General features: G+C 33.6%; 1 protein-coding gene across 4 annotated transcripts in view; it reads left to right on the top strand.

Annotated features, from left to right (window-relative positions):
- USP34 (ubiquitin specific peptidase 34) overlaps positions 1–23734 on the top strand; it is a 244320-nt gene that overhangs the window by 117043 nt on the left and 103543 nt on the right. For all 4 annotated transcript variants that reach the window (XM_032352232.1, XM_032352230.1, XM_032352231.1 and 1 more), the window contains 9 exons: positions 659–774; positions 867–994; positions 8894–8983; positions 10851–10946; positions 15865–15947; positions 18509–18663; positions 19630–19743; positions 21310–21409; positions 21541–21700. In XM_032352232.1, the coding sequence (XP_032208123.1) occupies positions 659–774; positions 867–994; positions 8894–8983; positions 10851–10946; positions 15865–15947; positions 18509–18663; positions 19630–19743; positions 21310–21409; positions 21541–21700 (1042 nt within the window). The remainder of the gene's footprint in view (positions 1–658; positions 775–866; positions 995–8893; positions 8984–10850; positions 10947–15864; positions 15948–18508; positions 18664–19629; positions 19744–21309; positions 21410–21540; positions 21701–23734) is intronic.

Raw genomic sequence — 23734 nt, 5'->3', positions numbered from 1 at the left:
ATGCTAATTTATGGGGTTGGAAAATGGATTAGGGCTGAGGAGTGGGATAGGAATTAATTGTAATTAGGTATGAGAGAATGTTTTAGGGTGGTGAAATGTTTTAAACCTTATGGTGATGGTTGCACAATTCTTATTTTAGTGAAATCAATGTATATGTACCATTCAGTAGGGAAATTTAATGGTTGTTTAAAAAGACTAGCATTTTTGCTTAGGAAGGCTAATGAGAATTTATTTAGCCTGGTGCTTGGAGTCTGAATTATTATATTAGAATCTTCGATTGTTATGGGTAAATAATCTCCAGTAAATTTTTTTTTAATATAGAGATATAAAATACTGTATAATTTAGAAGAACGTTCCTTGGCTATAGAATTATTTCAGGAAAATTATCTTTATGCTTCATTTGGGTTTCAAGCATTTATATGCTGTCTCTTGACATGCAAAAAATAATTATACTTTTAGAAATAGTGAAGAGACCATGAGAGGAAAGCTCTTTCCTTAACTTTAATCAGACTGAAAAAACACTATGCCATTGACAAAGCAACTGTTGTGTTAACCTCGTATTGTTTTTATACTTAGGATTTGTTGATGTTATGAATGCTGTATTCACAATTTCTGCCTATTGTATTCCTCTAGAATGTGTTATATTTTGCCCTTTCAGGACCTGCAGTTCATAAACATCAGTTCAACAGTAATGCTGTGACAGACATTAATTTGGATAACGTTTGCAAGAAAGGGAACACTTTGTTGTGGGATATAGTCCAAGATGATGATGCAGTAAGTTACCTAATAGAGCAAAAAGATGACAAAATTTCAGCAAAATGCAATCAGGATAAACAATAACTTTATATGTATACATTTTTTTGTAGGTTAATCTTTCTGAAGGATTAATAAATGAAGCAGAGAAACTTCTCTGTTCCTTAGTATGTTGGTTTACGGATAGACAGATTCGAATGAGATTCATTGAAGGTTGCCTTGAAAATTTAGGAAATAACAGGTAAATAAGAATTTAAAATTTTTTTATGTAGTAGTCAGGGTTAGTTTTGTATATTCTTTACTGAGTAGGTGTTGGTGGATTCATAGCATGTAATGTACTAGCCTTTTTTTTTTTAAATAAGTGTGGCTTTCATATTAGGTTTGAAGATTTTTACCTCGCAAGATTTTTTTTTTTTTTTTTTAAATCAGTCAGTCTTGCTTTTTCAGCACACAGACACGGACACTCTTGATTAAATACCCAATAGAAACAAAGTAATAATACTCTTCATTTTTTCTGGGAACATACTGGTAACTGCTGTGTCTTCAAATTAGTTAAATGTTCTTAAACTGTATCATATATAAAAGAACCTAAATAAGATAAACTAAGTTAAACTTAAGCTGAGTATAGTATAAATATTTTGTATTTGTTTTTGTATTTTGTATTTGTGTTTTCAATATAGTATAAATATTTTGATAATGGTATTGTTCTTCTAAGTGAATTGATCTTTGGTGTCTTGACTTCCATAGTGCATAAAGAGGTTAGTGGCGGTTTCTAGTTTGATTTCCACCGTGTATTTATATACTTCTTACTGTGTATGAGATGATTACCATAAATTTGTTGATTTTCAGGCCTCTTCCCTTGGCTTTGGAAATGCCATTCTCTGATATAGTGAATTCAGTTACTAATTGAATCTGTTGTATTCTTTTGTGTTCATATAATGTTTTCAGTTTACCTCTGCCTAAGACTGATATAAATGTTTAATTTTACTGAATATTTAAGTGCTTTAACCTATTTTTTTACTCAGTTAAATTAGAAAAAGTATGTCTGATATTTTCTACTTTGGGTCTTTTATGGGCTATGTAATTTGAACAATCACAGTAGAAAAATTGCTTCTTCATGCAGGCATAAGAAACCATTAATAGACCTCTGTTAGTGGATCAGTTGCAACATTTGGCATATATTCTTTAAAGGGAATGCTTTTAATGGCTAGATGATATTTCATCATTTATGTAGGTATTATAGCAGTTAATTTTAAAGTGTTGTCTTTTAGAAGTCTTTGTGGAACACTGAAGCCTTTTTTTTTTTTTTAAGATTTTATTTATTTATTTGAGGAGAGAGAGAGAACGTGAGACGGGAGAAGGTCAGAGGGAGAAGCAGACTCCCCACAGAGCTGGGAGCCTGAGGGGGACTTGATCCCAGTACTCTGGGATCATGACCTGAGCTGAAGGCAGTATGCTTAACCAACTGAGCCTCCCAGGCACTCTGAAACACTGAAGTTTTTAAAACTGATTGTATCAATTTATATTTCCCATATGTGCGTCTGTATGTATACCCTGTGGCCCAGTAATTCCACTGCTAAGTAGGTGCGTTACAGAAATACATCCAGATAATTACCAAAAGGCACATTCAAGAATGTTTGTAGCAGCACTATCGAAAATAACTGGAGTTTCCATGTAGCTGTGCAAGTGCCGGAGAAGAGTAGAAAGGAAAATGGTGGATTGTTCATTGAATGAAGTTACAGCAGTAACATTGAATGAATTATGGAATAGTGTGGATGAATCTCACAAACATAATGTTGAGTGAAAGAAGCCAGATATAAGAGAATATATCACTATTATTCCATTTACGTGAAGTTTACAAAGAGGAAAATGTACTTAGTAGTCAGGATAATTTTTACTGTTGGGTTATTAGTGACTGGAAAAAGGGACACAATGAAGGACAGAAGTATGTTGGTAATAATTTATTTCTTGAGTGAGTGCTGGTTGTACAGGTATATTCACCTCCTAATATTTTCAGTTGTTAGATTTATACATGTTTTTCTGTGTATACTCCTGTAAAACTATGTGAAAGATAAAATACCATGCAACCTTTAAAGAGCTCCTTTTTAAAAAGATTATACAATGATATGGGCATGTACTTGCAGGCCTGTCTGTTAAAAAGATTGCAAGCAATATGTGAGCTGTAGTAAAATGGTTATTTCTGAAAGGATTGAATTATTTTTTCTTCTTTATGCTTTTCTATTCCTAGTTTTTCTGTAATGAACATATCTTTCTCTTAAAAGTAGGGAAACTAGGAGTGCCTGGGTGGCTCATTTGGTTAAGTGACTGCCTTCGGCTTGGGTCATGATCCTGGAGTCCCAGGATCAAATCCCCCATCAGGCTCCCTGCTCAGCAGAGTCTGCTTCTCTCTCTGATCGTCCCCCCTCTCATTTTCTCTCAAATAAATAAATAAAATCTTTTTAAGAGAAAAGTAGGGAAACTTTAAAGGGACAAAAGGAAAAGTCTGTGTGTAAAATGGAAAATTGTCAATTTGGGTTTTTTTTTTTTTTAAGCTTTAATTTGTTCACTTCCAAATTACTTGAAGATGAAACATTTTTAGTTTGTTCAAATCAGTTTCTGTATCCTACTATAGTTAAAGTTTTATGGAGTATGTAGTAAACATTATTGTGTTGAAGCTAATTTTACATTCAAACTTGACTCTGCATATGGTTGCTATATCATGGTAGTTTTGTAGTGAGTGACAGTCATGTATGATAACATGTAGAGCACAGTGGCATTTTTCAATATAGGAAATATGCAACACATCTGGTGTATACCAGCTGAACTTACCAAAGTTACACACGTTGAAAAAAAGTTTTGTACATTATTAGTCTGGGTTTCCTGATAAACCAGTGAATCATCTCCCCCCGCCACCCCAAGGCAATGTCAGCCAACATATTTTTGGTTGTCACTCTAATGAATAAGATTGGAGATATGATTACAGGCCAGGGATGCTTCTAAATATCCATCACTGCAGAGGATTGCCCCTCCATAACAAAAGATTATTTGGCCAAAATGTCAGTAGTGACCTCAGAGTTTTAGAAATCCTATCCAAAACACAATCTTTTCTCAAATCTAGCCCCCTGAGTTTACGGTCAGAAAGGAATGTTGCACAAGGATGCTAATATTAATAGAAAAGCACTTCCTTATGTTGAAACTAGTGGGCCACCTGCAGCCTTAACTCATTTAGTATTTTCCTGGCATTTGACAGAAGAACACAGAAGTCTACTCCTGATGATGTCAGTTTTTTATGTACTTAGGGAGGTTTTAGCTTTTTATTTTCTCTCTGCTAACTTGTAAGTTTTCTTTGTAGTACTTTTATTTGCCATGGTTTATAGTTCTCTCAGCATTTTTTGTTTTTCCTTTTCTGTGGTCACATGCAAACACTTTCTAAAAATGCCTTTCCTAATCTCTGTGATACGCATCGTGTGTTTAGTGTGTGTTTAGCCTCAGGCAAATTGTTTTATAGGACACATAAGGACATTTTGAGTGCAGGAAGTTAAAAGTTACAGAAACACATAGTAGACTGGTTTGCAGAATGTTTTCTCAAAGTGAAAGCATGAGGCAGACAGTAGCTCCCACAATGGAGAGTCCACTACTTTTCAGCTTGATATGAGTTAAGATTGCTGTTCACTTGGTAGGGTGGATGTAGGGGTTAGGTTTTAATCAGCCCCTTTGGTATTTTGTTTACTAGAAGGCAGGTCCATATCCTGTGCTTAGGTATTTTCTAAGTTTCTGTCCCCTTCCAAGAATTGAATTGAGACTGGAAATTTATCTTGTGTGCTATTTTTTTCCATTCTTGATCCTCTGTAGGTACTTAAACACATGCTCAAAGTTTTTCCCTTTGTGTACAAAAGATTTCTTGAGTAAAATGATCATGTGTCAGGGATCCTGTTTTATATAAGTAGAGGTTTAAATTGTTAAGAAATGCGTGGTACTATATGCTACTTTTGTTTTCCTCTTTTAAAGACTATATTATGTATAGCATTTCATGTCAACTTTTGGAATACTAAAATTTATGATGACTAACTAGCATTTTGTAGAACACACCAGTCTTCAGATATGAAGTCCAGGATTAGGGAAAATCATTCAGACATGATTTTCTTTCTTTTTTTTTTTTTTTAAAGATTTTATTTTTTCATTTGACAGACAGAAACCACAAGTAGGCAGAGAGGCAGGCAGAGAGAAAGATGAGGAAGCAGGCTCCCAGCTGAGCAGAGCCCGATGCGGGGCTCGATCCCAGGACACTGGGATCATGACCTGAGCCAAAGGCAGAGGCTTTAACCCACTGAGCCACCCAGGCACCCCCAGACATGATTTTCTGAATAGACCAGCAAATGTGTTCATTTTGCGAAGGCAGCATAACATTTCATTGGAAGTACAGGAATACCACACTGTTACCTAGATTGAAGCAAAGAGGGCAGTTTAGGGTAATAACACTTTTATTAAGTCTAAAATTAGTCTTTTGTTACTCTGGATCATTGAATTTTTTTATCTTAAACACATTGTTGCCTAAGATTGTGTTTTGTTATTTGAAACTTTTACCCTTAGAAGAAATTGTGAAATGTAGGTTTGAGTATAATGACACCCCCCCCCCCTTTTAATACTGAGTTTTCTAAGCATATCAGTGATCAAAACTTTGGGCAAAAAAGTTGATATGTTAGTGTAACATCTTGTAGTCATTACAGGAGAAATTCTATGACATAATTTTAAGAACAAGTTGGTAGATCTTGTGACGTTTCCTTTAAGACTGAAGTATAAATTATTATCACCAAACAAATTATCTTACCCATTTTGTATCTGTGTTACTAATTTGCAGTCTATAATCTCTACTTTATATCATTTTTCCTTTTAAATTTATCAGTTTAAGTAGAAAGTTTTAGTATTTTGGGATCAATTTGAATGTGGATTTGGTCATTTCTTATAAACATTTCGTATGTTTGAATTTTTTAAAGAAAAATGGAATTTTTCTGATAACCTAATGAACTTTTAAAGAAATGTTTTAGTTCTGTAAAATATAATCATTCCCTGATAACTCAGTGTTTATATTATAAATTGTGGCAAAAAGCATCCCTTTTCCAGTAGGAGTAACGGAAAGATGAGTCTCATTTCTACATTTGTGTTCTTGGTAATTCTAGTACATGAACCACACCATTATCCATTCATTTCAACCAGTATCCACTCATCACCTGGTTTCCTATTATGTATTGTCAAGCAGCATTACATTTTATAAAATAAAAACAGTTTATTGTGGAAAATTTAGAAAGTAACTTTAAACAATCTAGACCTTTAACACCATTGACTGTAAGAGATAAGATTTTCAGAAAATAACAACTATTGCACACTCTAACACTTGTCATAGTATCTTCTTAACATCAGCTATATCTCTTTCTAGTCTTTGTTTCTTTGTATTTTATTTTTTATTTTTTAAAGATTTTATTTTTTTGAGAGAATAGGTGGCTGTGGGTGTGTGGGTGAGGGCAGAGGGAAAGTTACAAGCAGACTCCCTGCTGAGCAGGGAACTCGACACAGGTTAGATCCCAGGACCCCGGCATCATGACCTCAGCTGAAGGCAGATGCTTAACCTACTGAGCCACCCCAGGTGTCCCTGTTTCTTTGTATTTTAAAACCACTGTTAAAATAATTTTGAAATTTGCTTTCATGATTGTAGATGTAATTTTTCTGTATTTTTTCTTTGTGATATACTGTATTTTTTTGTTTGTAAAGCATTAGATCAAATTAATATATATTTATACATTTTTTTTTTATGTCTTAGTTTTTAGGAAAAACTCCACTAATGTTTCTGAAATTTTGTCAAGAGATTTGATTTGATTTGATTTTTTACAGGGTGGGGGAGGCAGATGAAGAGGGCAAGAGAGAATCTTAAGCAGGCTTCATGCCCAAAGTGGGGTCCTATGCAGGGCTTGATCTCATAACCCTGATACCATGTCCTGAGCTAAAATTAAGAGTTGGTTGCTTAATCAGCTGAGCCACCCAGGTGCCCCTTGACCGGAGATTTTAGATAAAGAATCTACAGTTGATTTCCCCTGATTCTCAAGGTCCATTTTCCTAAGCATCAGCAACGTGTAACTTTTTGAAAAATACTAACAATTTTAATATTTAATATTTAAAAATATACTTAAAAATTTAAAGTTTTTAAAAAGATTTACTTATTTTGGGGAGAGGGAGGGGGCAGAGGGCAGAATCTCAAGCAGACTTCCTGCTGAGTGCAGAGCCCTAGATCTCATGACCTTGAGATCATGACCTGAGCCAAAGTCAAGAGTCAGACATTTTAATTGATTGAACCACAAAAGCGCCCCCAAATTTAAATGTTTTTAAATATTTAAAGAATATTTATTAGGCACTTACTGTTTCTATGATTTAACTGTTACTCCTTAATCTGTACCAATGTGGTTTTGGTCTTCTAGCATTCTACTAACATGCTGTTTCTTTTGTCATCTGGTGGTATTTTTTTTTTCTGTCCTCATTCTTCGTGACTATATTAGCATTTTACACTGTTGTTCTTCCTCCTTTCTTGAAAATCTTGACTTTAAGTTCTTTATTAGATGATTATTTAAGCTAATATGTATTCATTTTGCACCACATGCATTGCTTTTTAATTAATATAAATGTCTTTGCTCTCATCAAGCACTTTCTAGTGGTAGATGCATTAAGGGATTATTCATTAGATGGTGATGAATGAAGAAAAATTGGGAAGGAATCAGGAATAAAGAGGTTCTGGGGCAGTGGAAGAGTGTTATTTAATATGGAATTGGTCAGGGTCATCCTTCTTGACATTTGAGGAGACCTGAGAAAGTATGGGAAGGGGTTCTGCACAGAGATGTTTAATGAGCATTTCAAGTAGAGGCAGTAACAAAGTTCTGAGGCAGGAGTGTGCTTGTATGTGTGTGTGGTGGGAAAGTAAAGAAGAAAATAGGAAGGAAATTTTAGTTAGACTGATAAGAGGAATGGGGAGCACATAGGGATTTGTAGTCCAGCTTAATGTAAAGAGATAATGCATTTCTCCAACTTCGGATTTTATTCAGAAACAGGAAGTTTTCTTTTCTCTTTAATTTTTCCTACTTGGTATTTACAGTGCAACTGTATGTTCTGATTTTCCTGGTACTCTTCTCAAAAATAGGCATTTTGGGGGACTTGTATTCCTTATTTTACTCTTTCTAGACATTTTTTCATGAAGCAATATAGGTTCCTTAAAAAAATTCACCACCTCATTAGAGTTTGTCTTCCTTCTTTCTAGTCTCATGCAGTCAACCTCCTTGCCTACCAAGACTTTTGGGATCTGTACGTCTCTGTCTTCCCTATATCACGCCCCCCACCCCACCCCCATGCCGGCCAAGATAGGTATACTCAGATCTACTTGAAGTTGCAGAGTGATTTCTTACTCCTTTTTTGGTCCTTCATACTTGAAGTGTATGTTGTGCTTCCGTTATTAACATGGCTTGTACTGAAGTGATTTTCAGCTTGGATGCAGCTCATATTAAGTGAGAATCGGGGAGAAAGGGTTAATTTGTATAGTTTGAAAAATGCTGTCTATATTATTGCTGCTCAGAATGTGGCTCACCAACCAGCAGTTTGAGTATCATTTGTGAGCTAGTTAGAAAAATTTCTTAACTCAGACATGGCAGTCAGAATTTACGTTTCAACAAAATTTACCCAAGTGAATAAAGTGCACATTAAACTTTGAGAAGCTCTGTTCTAGATAACATACTTAATAAGCTGCTTGTCCCTATTTTCCTTGATTAAATACTCAGAAGCACCGACAACTTAGTTTTTTTTTCTATGAAAGTTATTTATCTTTACATGTTCTTCATTTGTTTTTATACTTACATATTTATAGTGTATTTTACTTTAAAAATCTTGGATTGGGATCTTAAAACTTGGGTTTCTTGCCCCACTGTATAAAATAAACTTTAAGGAAAAATTTTTAGTTTTTATGTAAGAAATATATTTATACTGTGAAGTTCATTAAAACCCTTTTGCACCTAAGATTTTTAAATAGCTGAATTTCTGTAAAATGCAAGAATTAGTAATAGTAACTAAAATTATTTTATTCTATAAATACCTGTTTTTGCTGTTTCAGATCAGTAGTAATTTCACTTCGCCTTCTTCCAAAACTATTTGGTACTTTTCAGCAATTTGGGAGCAGTTATGATACACATTGGATTACAATGTAAGTAAATAAAATAAGCAGAAATACTCATTTTAAAGACTTTTTAATAATCATAGAACAGTTTTGAGTGACTTACTAGCTTTTATGTTGCACCGGGCATGTTTGCATTTTGTATGGTTTAAATGTTTTCTTAGATTTTTTGGCATGCATTTTGCCATTTAGCCCGTGAAGATTTTATCAACATCAGTAGAAAAATCTGGCTTTTGTATTCTTTGTAGCTTAAGAAAAATACGGTAGCAAGTAATGCTCTAATTTTAGGGTGAAGATTTGTAGTATATCCACCGCAATAAAGGATTCCTGAAAAAGATAACACACTAAAATAAACAGTCTAGGATGTCTTTAATTTTTTCCGTTAGGGTTAGGGTTAGGGTAATGTCTTACACAAGTGGCCCACTCTTTGTGGTCAGTTACACAAGTGGCCCCCTCTTTGTGGTCAGTTATTTATTAAGGACCTGAACCTAAGTATATTGAGTTAAGACCCTTTTAGCTTGATCCTTAAATTAAATGTAAATGAGCTCAGTTAATGGCAGTTCACAGGGTTTCCTATCTGAGACTGCTATCCTAAATCTCAAGTAGATCAATTAAAGGAACGCTGAGCTCCTGTGGTTAGTTGGCAGCAATAATGACAAAAACTTTGTGGATCTATTATTTGCAGTAGCACTCAACATTTGGTACTAACTATTTCTTAAATTCTCATGGCCCATATTTTAAAATTAGAAATTGCTACTTCTTGGGACGCCTGGGTGGCTCATTTGGTTGAGCATCTGCCTTCGGCTCAAGTCTTGATCCCAGCGTCCTGGGATCGAGTCCCATATTGGGCTCCTTGCTCGGCAGGGAGCCTGCTTCTCCCTCTGCCTCTGCCTGCCATTCTGTCTGCCTGTGCTCGCTCTCTCCCCCTCTCTCTCTCTGATAAATAAATAAAATCTTAAAAAAAAAAAAAAAAAAGAAATTGCTACTCCTTATCCTCTTAGTAGATATCCAGGTAACCAGCACATAGACTTTAAAAGGTCAGGTTACTTGCCCAAAGCCATGCTGCATTTATATTGGGACTGGTTTCAAACGTAAATCTTACTGGATGTTTTGTGCATTACTGGCACCTTCATTAACGATTGTCAAACTGAGAGTAAGGTACTTTGAAAAGAGCGAGTGCTATAGCATGATGTAAATTACCTCAGAAGTTTTGGAATTTCAGTACTCTTCTACATTTAATAGATGTATTGGTAGTACCTATTATGTGGAATAGATGATATTAGTCATGAATGTTACAATCCCTGAGATCCCTGATTGTATGTTATTTTGGAGCCTGCTACCTTATTTGTTTGTTTGTTTGTTTGTTTATTTATTTATTTTTTACAAATACTCCACAATAAGAAAGAAAAAATAATTTAGTAGTGTATTATATGCCAGGCACTCTGCTTAATTGAACTAAATAATGACCAAGGCACACAGTCCATCCTTACATGGACTGTATCATACTTTTTTTAATATTAACTCGTATTAGTCATTTATAACTAGCTCTTGCCAGACATTTTATCCTTTTCACAGAGATAGAGTGTTTTGAGATTAAATAGTGATACTTCATGTGTAAACCTGGCGATTCACAGACCTGTACCCCTGTGGATAAAAATATATTACATGTTTATAAAAAATAAAAATAAATAAATAGTGATACTTTAAATTAAAAGAAATTAAGACATACTGCTTTATATCTTTCACAATTCAAATAGAAATAGAAGTTGTAAATTTTTGGAAATTAGAAGGTTTTGCATTTGAACAATTTTTAGATCTGCATTTTTTTCTTGTCCTAGAGTAGATTTATTTTCTTACTCTATGCCTTTAAAAGTATTTTTTTTTTCATTTGGACCAGGTGGGCAGAAAAAGAACTGAACATGATGAAGCTTTTCTTTGATAATTTGGTATATTATATTCAAGCTGTAAGAGAAGGAAGACAGAAACATGCACTGTAAGTACCTTAACTAGGTTAATTATGTTTAAGTGTTGATTGTCTTTCCTCCCAGTATTTCTACTCCCTTTTATATAGCAAAAATTTTAAGAGAAAGAAATGCTCTTTTAAGTTGGAGAATTTTATAAAGTTATTTTTATAATTTTTAATCTTAAGGAAATGTAGGTTATGTAACTTTTGGGAGTTGGTTAACTTTCACTGTTGAGTTCTGTTCAAAGTTACTGTTTTCAGGAATCAAGATTTTTTTTTTTTTAGAAATCATCAATATCCTGTTTTACTCTGTTAAGGCATTGATTCTGAAATTTTGAAATATTTCATCATTTAGTGACTTGAGATAAGAATTGTTAGAAATAGATCAGTGGTATAGCTGTGTTCAGCACTTCTTATAGGGAAAATTGCTGTCTAGAGGGAAATATGTAAAATTCAGGTTTCTGTTTTTTAGTCAGTTGGTGGGACTGATGGGCCAGGTTGGGAAAAACCAGCTTACTGTGTATCAGCTAGCCTTAGTATTTATTGAGAAAATAATCTTGTAGACGACTTCTACATAGATGAATACTGAGCACACTAAGTGTTCAGAAAAATTACAGACCTTTAAGGTATACTTTCTTCCAAAAATGAATTATTTTTCTCCACAAATCAGTTTTTTCTCCAGATTTTACTCTGTCCTTCAGAATCCCATCATCCTCTCAGTCACCTAAAATTTTGAGGCTTTTGGGTTTTTTTTTTTTTTCTGTCATTTCCAAACATGAATGATGATAAAAATACCAATGTTTACTGATGCTTATCATATGCCAGATGCCATTTAACTTAAGTATTTTTTTTTTAAAGATTTTATTTATTTATTTGACAGAGAGAGATCACAAGTAGACAGGCAGGCAGAGAGAGAGAGAGAGAGAGAGAAGCAGGCCCTCTGCTGAGCAGAGAGCCCGATGCGGGACTCGATCCCAGGACCCTGAGATCATGACCTGAGCCGAAGGCAGCGGCTTAACCCACTGAGCCACCCAGGCGCCCCTTAACTTAAGTATTAACCTCAAGATGTACAACTCATTTGTGTTTGGCAGTTTCATTTTAAAAATGAGAATGTTTAAACTATGAGACGATAAATAACTTGCCCAAGGTCACACATTTTATAAATAGTGGAGCAGTCTACTTTCTCTAATATTCTTGAGTTCTACATTATATGGTTATCAGTCTCTAGTTGTCTTAATGCTAAAATATGTTCTGTGTTTTTTCACAAGTTGACATTCCCACAGAAGCTGTTGCAGTTCTATTATCCAACCTCTGTATCACTCTTCTTGACTCATTCTCTGCCATGCTCATTAATTTCTTATCCTTACTGTATTAGGAGTTATAATATAGAATTGGAGGAAAGCACTTGGGCTTGAGAATCATGTGGACCTGGATTTAGATTATGAATATATTGTTTTGACCTTATTTTGATTAGTTACCTCCCTAATAAACTCTAATTATTTACATCGTGAGTTTTCTAAAGAATTAAATGAAATAATTTAGTAAGTTGCACCTGGCACATAGATTGTCTACAAACAATCTACAAGTTACCTGGCTAATAACAAACTATGGTACAAAACAGACAACAAAGTTGCCCTTTACCCCCATTTAGATTCTTCACTGTGTAAAAAGTAAATTCCATTTCTTCAGTGTAGTATTTTGGGCCCTCTAAGATCAAAGCTCAAGCAGCCTTTCCTGTTTTACTAAAATTTTTTTTAGGACCTCCTATCTTATAAGCCTATTAAATTATTTCTGAATTATTACCTTAAATTTATTCTTTAGCTTTGTTTACATAGTTATCTCTACATAAGATGCATTTCTTTAAATCCTATTAAAATTCTAAGTGTTCTTTGTAGTGGTGTGTATCTTCCTTTTAATTCTTCTTGAAGCAGAGGTTGAAGATAATCATGGTTTCCTGAACCTGAGCATCTCTATATATCAGTAAAAACCACAAGATTGGCAAGAAGCAGAAATACAACCACAGGACCTACATCTTGAGCATTTTTAGGAGATGAAATTCAAGCTACTTGTCCCTAGAAGTAAACCCTAAGTTACAAAGAGCTCTCACCACCACTCCAAGCCTGGGGGTTAATGAGCAAGGATGGGAGACTTAAGAAAGGGGCATGAAAGACAAGACTGAGATGAATCATCCGCAGAAAGAATCTTCTGAGAACGTATGACATTAAATGCCAAAAAAAATAAACAGGTCTGAGTCTTGATTGTTCACAGCATTAGTTACAGGGAATTTGCTGACATTGTTAGTGGAATTAGAGGTGGAGCCTCATACAAGGGTTGTTTCTCTGGCGAAAAATAAATAGTGGAGTGGTGCTCTTTGGAGGTGAGTTTGAAATTCTCTCAGGGTACATAGTATCCTTTCAGTCCTCCAGTCTTACCTTGTTGCCTGGCATCTTACAGAGAATGAAACCTTACAACAGAGAGGTGTCTGTCCTCTTAACTGCCTTGTTCCTTCAGGCTATAAAACAGAGTTGTGCATTTGCTACCCTTTGTTAAAGTATACTGAGGTCTTGAGTTTGTGGCCCATTATTTTGCATTTGTTCCATGGGGATTTTAGTGGACAAAGTTCTCAGATTTTCACCTAGGACAAAAAGATTCTTGAGGTGTGAGATAACACTTTTATTTCCCAAATAGACATGTTACATATTTCTTGATTCCAGTGGCATCTAGAGAAAATCCCACTGTGTCAACATAGAGTCTACAAACAGAATTTTTTTTTTTTAAAAGACATAATTTGCAACTGAAATTTCATGCCTGTAGGGAGATTATTTTTGTCTTACATTTCCTGTAATGTCAGAAGCCATGGACAAATCCATGAGAATTTGCTATTATTGATGTTAATCTTTGTTTTGCATTTCAAGAAATTTCCTGGCTAGTGATTTCAGCAGTCACTGAGACCCTGACAGAGCAGAGGAGTCCTTTGAAGTGTGGAGCCAGTGGCTCTGCTGTGGAAACCAAAGAAGAGAGGACAAAGGGACTGAGTCCATGCCTTCTGGGTTTATGGGTCTGTTAGTCTGAGTTTCAAATGCAGGAGGGAAATATGCAGGAAATAAAAGCGCTTTGTACAGGACAAGATTTTATTCTCCCCTTATGTCTGTGACCAAGTCCTCCAGGCTCAGAGAAGTATAGTAGCTTACTTAAAATCACAAAATAAGTACCTGATAAGAACTGATGGATGATAGAACTTGAATTTGAACGCGTACGCCAAGGCTTCTTCTACAGAATTGGTCCTTTTTAGTAAAAGGGTAAGAAGCTGTTAAGAGCTGGTCTTGAATTTTACCTGGATTTTAGTCTGTGAGTTGCTTACTCTACTCATTCCTCTGTGCCCCCAGCCATCTTGCCACACATACTTTGACCTTCACAAAAGGTCCTGTGACAATAATGAAGTGAAAGTTCATCTTTTCTTTACCAATATTAATATGAGACAGTAAGGAGCAGAAAAGGTATATCCAGCATATTTAATTTTTATAAAACCTTAACTTTAAACTTGAACAGCAAATCTAGTATAATTTTTGAAACCAGCTAATTTTAGGAAGCTTTTCAGATTTCATACTTACTTGAAGATACAGGAAATTGAATTGAGACTCTTTGACTCTCTGCAACCTGGGATATAGATCAGGGCTCAGATTGACTGCTGCCTTTTGTTGGCAGTGTAATTTGGGCAGTTCATCCACAACTAGCCTTTGGTTTGTAACATAGAGCTAAGAACTCATGATTGATTAAGTTACATTGATTGGGTGTTCAGGTGCTTGTGGGAATTAGATTGTTGTACTATCACAGACAAGTTCAGTATGCAGTTTGCAGGGTTGTTAAAGGAATCCTAAAATGCAGACCTGATCATGAGTCCCTTCTCCCCTCAACACCCTTTAGTGATCTCCTTTTTCATCCAGAATAATGCCAAATTCCTCTGTTTGACATTTCAGGCTGGCCACAGTCTGGACCCTATATAGCTCTTTCAGATGCATCTCCTACCCTTCCTCCCTGAGAGACCAACACTTGATTCTTAAAATGCTGTTCCTTTGGACCTGCTTACAAATTGAATTCCCTGAGAACTTTGTGAAATCACTTACTTAATGTCTCCAATTCTTACCATTGATTTTGTGCACATGGATTATCATTAATTAGATCTGAAGTAACATTTTAAAATGCCAGTTTTGTATTAGCTGTATTGTTTGTGAACTAGATGTATGGAATGATATTTCACTAGCATTTCTTGTTTATGGAGTATAGTATTATCACTGATGGGACAGTGATAATGAAACATGCATTTTTTGGATAGAAGTGCAGTTTATTTATTCTAACCTATGTGCATATTGCGTAAGTTCCAAATGACATGTTTCTTTTGTTCCACTGTTGAGTTCTTACGTATTTTCTCATCTAATTTAAAAGTATGTTTTCCTTTTTTTTTGTATAACCAAAGTTATATACAGTTGGCCTTGAACAACACGGGTTTTAACTGCATAAGTCCACTTGCATGTGGACTTTTTTTGATAAACACAGTACAATACTATAAGTGTATTTTCTTTTACAATTTTCACAGTAGCATTTTCTTTTTTCTAGCATACTTTAATTGTAAAAATATAGTCTATAATATGTATACAAAATACATCATGATCAACTGTGTATGTTATCAGTTAGGCTTCTGGTCATTAGTAAGCTATTAGTATCTAAGTTTTGGGAGAGTCAAAAGTTCTGCACAGATTCTCACCTGCACGGGGTTTGGCACCCCTAAACCCCATGTTGTTCGAGGATCAATTGTAATTAAAATATTTAATTATGATACTAAAGTAGAATTTTACTTTGGTATAATTTAAGATTAGGACCATTAAATCTTTAAAAATAATTAAGAAGTAGGCTCTTTCAGTTAATTATTTTAATGACTTTTTAAATATAGGTACAGCCATAGTGCCGAAGTTCAAGTTCGACTTCAGTTCTTGACTTGTGTGTTTTCAACTCTGGGATCACCTGATCATTTCAGTAAGCTTTTTAATCAGTCTTTTAATCAGTATTTTAATCAGTTTTTAGGTCTGTATTGACTCTTAGAAGAGTCCAGTTAAATGTGCTCATGCCTTTAGATTTCTGTAGTGACTATTTAATATTTAATTCATATTTTCAATGCCGAATGTCCTCAGTATGTATGGCAGTATGAGCGTGACCCTGACATATTTCTGCTTCAGTCTCTGAAAATGCCAGTTTCTCAGTGGATAAAAAGCTCATTTCAAGAACAAAATATTTGGGGTAGAAGATACCATGTTTAGGGGTGACTGTATTTTTTATTTCTTTTAGTTACAGAATTCTTCTGTCACTCCATTTGGAAACAGCCACTGTCTACTTACTATTGTTAGGGCTAGTCTTAGTCTCAACCCCAAATTGCTTGGCTTCACAGGTGATAGAGATATTTAGAATCCCTGGTTTTATTTACATTAATCTAAAGTTCAGTTTCATTAATAATTAACTTTAAAAAAACTGGTCTGGTATATTGAGGGTGTGGACCATATCTAAACCCACACTCTAGGTATCTTTGAGAGGAGGAAGCTTGATTTCCTTTTGGCGAGAGCTGCTTTTCACTTGCAGGACACATGTTGTTATTTTTCACTCCACGCTTTTTTTGTGTGTCCTTGTCAACAAACTTTGTTTTAGGACATTCTCTTTCTTTAGCTATGTTTGATATAGTCAGACTTATAAGTGTCTTGCTAGCCTGAGAGGTGTCATCATGGCTCTTTTAAGTCCATGTCTGCTTGAGATACACCATTTACTCATTCGCCTGTTTAATTTCTTCAGGTTAAGCTCTTTGTAACAAATGCCACTAAAGTGATACCAGAAGATTTAAAAATGAGACACTGGTTTTTGATAGGAAACTTCTGTTTCATGTTATTAGGTCTTTTATCACCCCATTATCACTGATAATATACAAGAAATAAATAATTTAAAATACATAAAACCAGTCTTACACATGGAGAAGTCAACCTAAGACAGGTATTGTCAGCATAAATAATTCCACACGACTATGAAGGTTCATGTTTCTTTAATTAAGATTCTCATTGGAAACTGTTAACCACTCTTCCCAGTATTTGAATAATGAATAATTTTCCATTATTTTGAGTAATGAATATTTTTGAATATTCATGTGTCAAATAATAATGAATATTTTTGAATTCCAATATTTTGAATAATGAATAATTTTTCTGTTCCCATTCCAGGGAGCACAGCATAGATTCTTATTGTATAGGCATATAATAACTACTGTTCAGAGAAAAACCAAACTGAGAACTTCACTTCTCCCACATCATAGTTGTTCTTTTCTTCCTGGCACAATTCCCGTTAGGTATAATATAGTTACTCCAAAGTTATATTAAATGTGGATTGGTGATTCAGTCATTTATGAATATACTTATTTTATCATATAGTTTACTGTAATTAACCTGGGTACTGTTTTTTTCTTGTTGTGTTTTGTTTTTACAGCTCTTAATTTTCTTCTCTCTTTTCTTAATTATCGAATGTATTTAAATTAGAATATGCTGTAAAGATTGTTTCTGGTTCATTCATTCATTCTTTCTTTTTCTTAATATTGGCTCCCAGGGGTATAAATTCTTCAACTTGTATGGTTATATGAGAAATTGATAGGGTACTTATTTTGTGATCAAATTCTGTAGATTGATACTGCTACTACGTAAATATTTTCTGAGGTGTTTTTTTTCTATTCTGGATCTCTCCTACCTTTCCCAGGTTTCTTATGATTGTATCATATTTTCCCATCCCTTTCTGATTCTGGGAAACAACCTATGCTTTGGAACCCTTTAATGATACACTTAAAAAAAATTCCTATGATGCTTTTATTCTGCCCTTTTTGGATTTTCTTCTTTATCCATAATCAGATTTGTGATTGCCTGTATTGCCTTCCCTTAGTTCTGAACAGTTCTTTTGCCTTTTTTCTGCCAGACTTTGGAATCATTTAATACTTTGGTCAAAGTACTATACAGATTTCATCTCATTATATTGGCTTCCCAGCTAATTGAATATCCTGATGTGTTGCTGTTTCCTCTTTTAGGCAGTCAATTACTTTTTGCTTTATTCATCATACAGATCCTTCCCCCCGCAGTAGTTTCCAAAAATAATGCTTATTGGCATTTATTGTTTTTCTTCAGTGTGCATAGAATGGTCTTTAAACACGATGTGCATGTATTCCGTTAACCCTTAATTAAACCTTAGAACTGACTTCTCAACTTTTGGGATTAGCCTATCCTATTAATCATTTTTATTGTAATCCAGTGTATGTCCTTATTTTAATGAGAGTGATTTTCCAGACCAAATGGCTCTTGTAGGATACTATATAAGTTGTGTATTTTAGATGATTTATATATGGATTATGTACAAGTACATTTTGCATTTTGAAAGCATAAATTATGTGAAATCTCTTATAACACAATTTTTATAAAATACCTCCTTTATATTTCTGCATATATTGGCACTTCTAGTATATTGAATTAAGACCAAAACATTGTATGTACCATGATTCAAAATTTGTAATTTTTATCTAGGGTTAAGTTTAGAGCAAGTCGACATTTTATGGCATTGTTTAGTAGAAGATGCTGAGTGTTATGATGATGCACTCCATTGGTTTTTAAATCAAGTTCGAAGTAAAGATCAACATGCTATGGGAATGGAAACCTACAAACATCTTTTCTTGGAGAAGGTAATTTTATTTCTTGACAGTTTTACCATTCCTGTTGTTTTCCTGTATTTCCTTTCTATCTCTTGAAATAAAAACTCTTTGTTAGTTTTTTCCTCTTTTGACATAGATTTGTAAAATAGACAAATGTACTATTTTTAGCAGTCTTTATATAATTTTGTCCTATAGGTTTTACTTTGATTTTTTTCCTCTGCAGTGTTTATATTGATATGAATATGAGTGAGAGCTATGTGCTGTGACTCTTAGTTAGATGGCTGTGGTTTTAGCCAGTCCTATGGCAGAAATAAACCAGTCTCCCGATTGGATTCCAAAAAGTCCTTTTTAGGAAGCACCATCATGTCTTGTTATTAAAGATATTTTTCTATCCAGTTTTTGTTCTTTATCAGATGCCCCAGTTGGTTCAGGTAATAATTTTCCATTTGGATTTTGAAACTTGACAATATTAAAGCAATAGACTTTTTATTTTATACTTATTTTTGAGATTATATACAGTCTTTGCAAACCAATATTATCTCTGTGGTAGAATTAAATATATATGAATGAGTTTTGGTACATATATACTAAATCATTTAATAGATCTACTACAAAGCTACAGATAAACCCTCAAGGATCTCAATTTCAAGCCCTAACTTAGACACAAACTGTACATACAGCTACACATCTTTTAAATGTGTATGAGATTAGATATACAATAAATGATAAAACTTCTTATTTATATCCTCTGATTTATCTATGTATATATTGAAAATTGAAACAGATACTAGGTTTCAATTATGACCTGAATAAAATTTTCATTAAATTATTATCTATTTTTATTTTAAAACCATCACTAAAATATTGAGCTGATAACATTTTCTTCTGCAGTGGGTTACAATAAAATTACGTTTGTTAAATTTGTTAATCTAAATTTGATAAAGTAAAATCTATTAATTATCACACTTAACTAGTTAAAAAAATTTTTCTTTTAAGATGCCCCAGCTAAAACCTGAAACAATTAGCATGACTGGCTTAAACCTGTTTCAGCATCTCTGTAACTTGGCTCGATTGGCGACCAGTGCCTATGATGGCGGTTCAAACTCTGAGGTATGGATTCAGACTTGACATTTTATTAGGTCATCTTATGGGATTTTTCTTTTATTCTTCAGATTAGATTACTGAATTATTTAGTCTGCCAACCACTGAATTTATTAATTATGAAGACTTTTATTCTTAGGTTTTAAAAAGCTTTGTCTTTTGATTTTAAAAGTTATACAAAGGAAATTTGGGACTTTTTTTTTTCGGTTTTGGTTACCAAATGTAACCTTGGTTGTATGTAATGAAAACTTACTACACATTCTTTGATGCAGAAGAGGCCACATGAATGTTCTTAAAAGTACTGTAGAAGCTCTTAGCTAATACAGTCAAATAGTTTTATCCACTAGGAGGTTGATTTGTCTAAAATCTGATTGTTATGGCATTTGTGTGACCAAGCTTTAACTTGCTCTTGGACAGCACCAGAGTTCCTAGAATAGAATCTACCTTAAATCATCTCTGACCTTGAGCTATGTCCATTCATTAATTGAAGACTCACAAATTGCTAGTGTTATTTCTGGCTTACTATTCCATTTGCCTCAATGGGTGGCTGCTGGGTTTTCTTTGAAGGCATTATTTATTAGACTCACCCAGCACAGACTGTTATTTGAAAGTCTTCCTCATTGGACATGACAGTTTATTAATGTTAGCTTTGATTTAGATAGTATCTTCTCACATTTTTCATTGATTTTCTTTAGAAGTTGGAGTTGTTTATAGAGAGAAAAATAGGGAAAACTTGTTTTAGACTTTGTAGTAAAGAATAATTTTAATTGGATTTAGAATGCTTTCATAGTATCTTCCTACCTTTTTTCCTTGTTTGAATAGTGTTTTGTATTTTTTTAATATTGTGGTCTTTTTTATAAATTTCAAGGTAATTTCAGACAGATCTGTTTTACCTCAGAAGTATTCCTACTCTAATTTTGATGTTATACTGCTTTTTAAGTGGATGATACGAACTCAGAGGTTTACCTATTAGAAGAATACCTTGCTTCAGCCTGCCCAACTTTTGAGAACTTCAACTCCATTTTTTCTGTAGTTTTCTGTGAACACATTCTTTTTGTCATAGCATAGTTAACATCATAAATTTAAGTAACAGCTTGGGTTAGCATATTTAAATTTTTTTCTGTGAATATCTGAAAGCAGAGGGTTTTTATCAGAGTAATTTGGATGAAAGCATTGAAGCTTTTTTCTGCTAATAATTATGTGTATGTTGTTTTTCATCACTTGTAGTGCATTTTGGGGTTTTGAGTTTTTCCTACTATGTAGTTACAGCTTTTGGTTAAACATTACACGCACGCGCGCGCACACACACACACACACACACACACACACACAGTTAGCTGCTTTATAAATTTTTTTTTTTTTAGAACCAGTACAGGTGTATTACAGTAGCTGAGGAGATTTTCAAGGCTTTTAGCATTTTGTTATTTAATTTTAATAGGAATTGCCTTTTAAATGCTTTATAGGATATTAAAAGTCTTTGATATTGTATGGCTTTGAAACTTGAAACTACTTCAGTCTTCTAATTGTTTATATTATTGAAAATAAGATTTATAAATGTCATATTTTCTTTCTTAGCTTTGTGGTATGGACCAATTTTGGGGCATTGCTTTAAGAGCACAATCTGGTGATGTCAGTCGAGCAGCTATCCAGTATATTAACTCCTATTATATTAATGGTGAGTGATTTAAAATACTGTCTGATAATTTCTTATGTGAGGTTTTTCATTTAGCTACAATTTATTTATTTATTTTTTTAACTTAGCCAAATAATAAAGATTGATATACTGTCTAAACATCTGATTTTCAGGTAAAACGGGTTTGGAGAAGGAGCAAGAATTTATTAGTAAGTGTATGGAGAGTCTCATGATAGCTTCTAGCAGTCTCGAACAGGAATCACACTCAAGTCTCACTGTTATAGAAAGAGGACTCCTTATGCTGAAGACACATCTGGAAGCATTTAGGAGAAGGTAATTGTTTTATACTACATTATTACAGTGAATTTCAGGCGTTGTTTTGTTTTTGTTTTTTTTTTCCTCCCATTGCTGACATGTACAAAAGTATTCCTAAAGTAAAGGTTTTGTTGGGGCAGGTGGAAAGCTTAACTTATCACAAGTGAAGGGTTAGTAATAGAAGTACTTTTATTCATAATATGTATCATTTTGCCAAGAAGGCAACATAGGTTCCCAGTAAATATTGTGGAACTTTAAGGATTCTTAAAAAACGCTGAGAAGATATGCATGAGTAAGACTCTCCAGACAGAATTCCAACTCGAAGAAAGTATTACAACTGAAAGGCAGAACACCACTACCAAAAAAAGTTTCACTAAAACCCTCACCAAGAACATCAGATAATCTCTCATAGTTGAATCAAGTTGAGTCATTTGTTTCATTTGCTGTTTTTTTTTCTTCCTGGACTAGGAGACAGTATTTTAATTTTGAATTTCCATTTACCATGGAAACATGATCAAAAAATTCTGTGTTAATGAATATCTGTATAATTAATTTAGACATACCCTGTGTAATACAGAAATAAAGCAAATTAACATTTATGAATATATCGACTGAAATGAAAGGTGAGTAGATAGTTTTAATTAAGAAATTCTGTTTGTTAAAAATCATGACTAAATGTAAAAATACAACGAATTGTGTTGGTAAAAATTGTTAAAATTAATCTTTCAGCTTCAGAGCTTAGTTTGATGAGTCATATAATCGATATTTTTGAGATTCTATTTAAATTAACAGGAAATAATAATAAAAAGATGTTCTACACATTCCTTATAAATACCATGACTTCATGATTTTAATATATTTAGGCAGTGCAAAATTCTTTATTTTGATTATGATTGCAACTTGTGGGAATTATACTTAAATAATACCTTGTGTTTTTAAAGAATGTTTAAGGGAACTCTAGAGTTTTGGGAACAGACATCACACTGCCTCATTACTTTACCACCCTAAAAAGTAAAAAAAACAAAAACAAAAACCCCCCAAAAACCAAATGTGGTGATGTGTCTTATTCAAATTAATAAAAATAAATACTATTTGTAAAATTCAGATATTAAGGGTATACTGCAAAAAATGAAAGTCATCATAATCTATCATCTCTTTCTCTTAGAGATAGTTATTGTTAATGAGATGATATAAATTTTTCCAAAATTTTATTTTTTGCTTCAGAGTCTACAAACAACAAACCGGAAAGGGCCTGTTGGCTTAAACCCTTAGTTCTCACAGTGTTACTTGTTTTTCTAAAATATGTTTTTATTTTAAAAGTCTTTAAAAATAAATTAAGTTTCCTATGTTCAGTACTGTTTATAAGTACTGTTTATAAGTACTGTTTATAAGTTGAATGAATTTCAGTTAAAAAATCCCTTCTCAGATGTACAGTTTTTTTTCCTAACTCATGGGAAATGATTGTGTAATATCCTTTGCTAGAAATCTTTTATACTTGTTCATGTTTTACTCTAAAAGTTAATGTTGGTGTTAAGTAACTTATATAAGTATTTATTTTTTTGGTGGCAGTTAGAGAAACTAGAAAACAGAATTGAATATTCAAAGCACTAAGGGCTAGTTTAAAATGTCAGTAATCTTCATGCACACCTTTATGTGGTATCACTGTACAATTTCAAGTGCTTAATGTGCTTAATTCTAATTTAAAATTGTCTAACATGTATAGAATGAAAATATAAAGTACTTATTGTATTAGTGTGTTTCTTATATTAAGAGAGTAAATAAAACTGTCTTTTAAAACTTTTTTTAAAGAGGAAAGGTTATAATTTAGAGAGTAGTTCTCAGCCAGAGTGATTTTGTTGGCCAGGGGGCATTAGGTAATTTGTGGAGACACTTTTAATTACCACAGCTTAAGGGAAAAGGGGGGTACTATTGGAATATAGTAGATAGTGACCAAGGATGCCCTGAACATCCTACTTTGCACAAGACTGTTTCTCCTGCATGCCCCTGCCCACAACTAAGAATTATCTGGTCTTAAAAGATTAGGATTACTCG

The sequence above is a fragment of the Mustela erminea genome, chromosome 7 (genome assembly GCF_009829155.1).
Source record: "Mustela erminea isolate mMusErm1 chromosome 7, mMusErm1.Pri, whole genome shotgun sequence".
Taxonomy (NCBI): Eukaryota; Metazoa; Chordata; class Mammalia; order Carnivora; family Mustelidae; genus Mustela; species Mustela erminea.
The sequence above is the reverse complement of the archived record's forward strand: the minus strand, read 5'-3'. Positions and strand labels throughout refer to the sequence as shown.